This window comes from Bison bison, unplaced genomic scaffold, assembly GCF_000754665.1.
Source record: "Bison bison bison isolate TAMUID 2011002044 unplaced genomic scaffold, Bison_UMD1.0 scf7180017864215, whole genome shotgun sequence".
Lineage (NCBI taxonomy): Eukaryota > Metazoa > Chordata > Mammalia > Artiodactyla > Bovidae > Bison > Bison bison.
In genome coordinates, this window is record NW_011494787.1 from 2,792,288 (window position 1) to 2,794,505 (window position 2,218).

The 2,218-nt window shown below is 40.3% G+C and overlaps 1 protein-coding gene across 1 annotated transcript in view; it reads right to left on the bottom strand.

Moving 5' to 3' along the window:
* Window positions 1-1,262, bottom strand: part of LOC104992436 (gastrokine-3-like) — an 8,026-nt gene extending 6,764 nt beyond the window's left edge. The window contains exon 1 of the mRNA XM_010845317.1: window positions 1,251-1,262. Coding sequence (XP_010843619.1) covers window positions 1,251-1,262 — 12 coding nt within the window. The remainder of the gene's footprint in view (window positions 1-1,250) is intronic.
* Window positions 1,263-2,218: the final 956 nt, after the last annotated feature.

Sequence of the window (2,218 nt, forward strand, 5' to 3'; positions counted from 1 at the left end):
CCCTTAGCCTCAGATGAGCCCAGGGCGTGGGGCTCAGAGTGAGCCGAGGGTTGGACCCTTTTTAAAAGATCTGTAACTTTCATAGTGTCTCTTGCCCTAGAGGCCCCAGATGCATCAGGAGACTGTCATTCCGTGTGTTCTATATGGGATGTACTGGCTGCTCAAGAAGGAAAGCTTTATCGTTCATTCAAAGATACCTTTTGTTTTGCGCTACATCTGCTATCGATCACTGGGCTAAAGATTAGGCAACCTGACCAAGCACTTGATCTGCACATAGTGCAAGGCCATCTTAAGTCAAGTCGTAAAATAAGTGATAGTTCAGGTCCCCCATCTTCCTTTCTGTACCTCCTTCTTTCTTCCCAACCAGTGGGGACCCCCTCTCTGTCCCCTCTGGAATCTGATAATCCTTCCAATTTCCTCTCCTCCAGTTTCTCCCACCTTGCCTGAGCATAAAGATTATGCATCACTTGTTTACACCTTATTTTGAAATAGATTTGACTCAAGGGTGAGTGGTTCTTGAGATATTTGCAGGGAATCGTTTGCTCCTGCTGTGACCTGCCTAACCTACTGGAGGCATTTCAGACACCAGAAAATAAGTGAAAGAGAATTAGAAGGACGGGAACTGGCTAAGATAAATGTAGCGGAGAATCTTTCCCTACACTCACAGCTCAAGGCTCACTCAGCTCAAGAGCACTTACAACCTAAGCCGAAATCGACAGGAAACCCCTCCTCCCCTTCCCCACAATATCCTATGCAGTATTCTGCATGTGATGACACCATGAATGTGAGATACATCTTCAAAGAAAAAGACTACAGTTATTCTCTGAATAATAACCACAATGCAACGAGGTTAACCAAGGAAAAACATGTGATGCAGACAGCAATAATATTCTATTAAATGTTTCTTAGAATTAGTGCCATGTGTTAAATACACCTGAAACTTTCTTTGCTAGAAATTTATAAATAAGATGAATCTAGGAAGAAAAGACCCCAAAATATGAATATCTACTCAATCCCCAAAGATGGTTGACCTTTTAAGAAACTAGCTATTAATTCTTTTGGGACAGACCCATTTTCTGATATTCTAAAAAAAGAGAGGCTTACCAACAGGGAAGTTATGTGCCAAGTTAATATTTGGAAGTTCTATTTAGGGTTCATTTGAAGAGTCAATGGGAAAAAGGAACTGCTCCCTGGCTATTCTGGCTCTGAAAACATAGTTAACTATATTCAAAACCAGAAAAAATACTTACAAGGTGTTTCATATTGCCTCTTTCTCAGAACCTAGGCAACTTCACGCATAAAAGAATTTTCATGTCCTATTTGCTTTCTAAGTCTGGTTTATATAGTCTTGGACCTTTCAACTACTGCCATGGTAAAAGATTCTGGAAAATTAATCATAATCTGAATACCATTAGCAGGGGGAAAGGCAAGTTTATGTAATCACTGCTATCACTTTTCTTTAACTACTTCTAATATTTTCCTTTTACTCAAATACCTCCACTGGTTACATAAGGCAAACATGGCAAAGAACAAGGCTTTGTGGGCTGGCGTGCCCATGACATTAACAGTCAAGGAAGGATTGCAAATAGTAGATCTCACCAAATGGTCCCGATACAAAATCAGTGTTTACCATTTCTATTTCCCAGTCCAGAGAAGTTCTTTACTAATAGTGGAGGTGGTTGAGAAAAACCTTATGAAACCAAAAGAGTTGAACTGTAACCACAAGATTAGATTGGAGAGCAGACTAGTCCAGTTCTTCATCCAAACCCCAAATCACATGGTTGGTCCTGTAATGCCTTCTGCCCACCCACCAAGCTGACCTCATTTAATCTCTTCAAAGATCTACCTCTGGCTGACTTCCTGATATTCTGATATTTTGCTTCCACTCTATGATTTGTCTTTCTCCTCCCAGCCTTTGTTTCAGGGTGACTTTTTCCATGAAGGACCATTTGAGCAGCCCTGGATCTCCTGAGACATAGAATATTCTATGACTAGACAACACTAACTCAGGCTTTTTCAAACATTTTCTTATGTTTTTATCAAGCCCTTAACTGGTTGTGACTCAACTACCTGGACCAAATTCCAAAAAGTCATAATCAAATGAACGTATTTCTTCAGAGATAAAGATGAAGTATATGGATGAGGTTGGGCACTGGAATGATTAAAGTGGAAGACAGACAGCTCAGTTCTTACAGTACTTACTGTGAATTTTCAATGA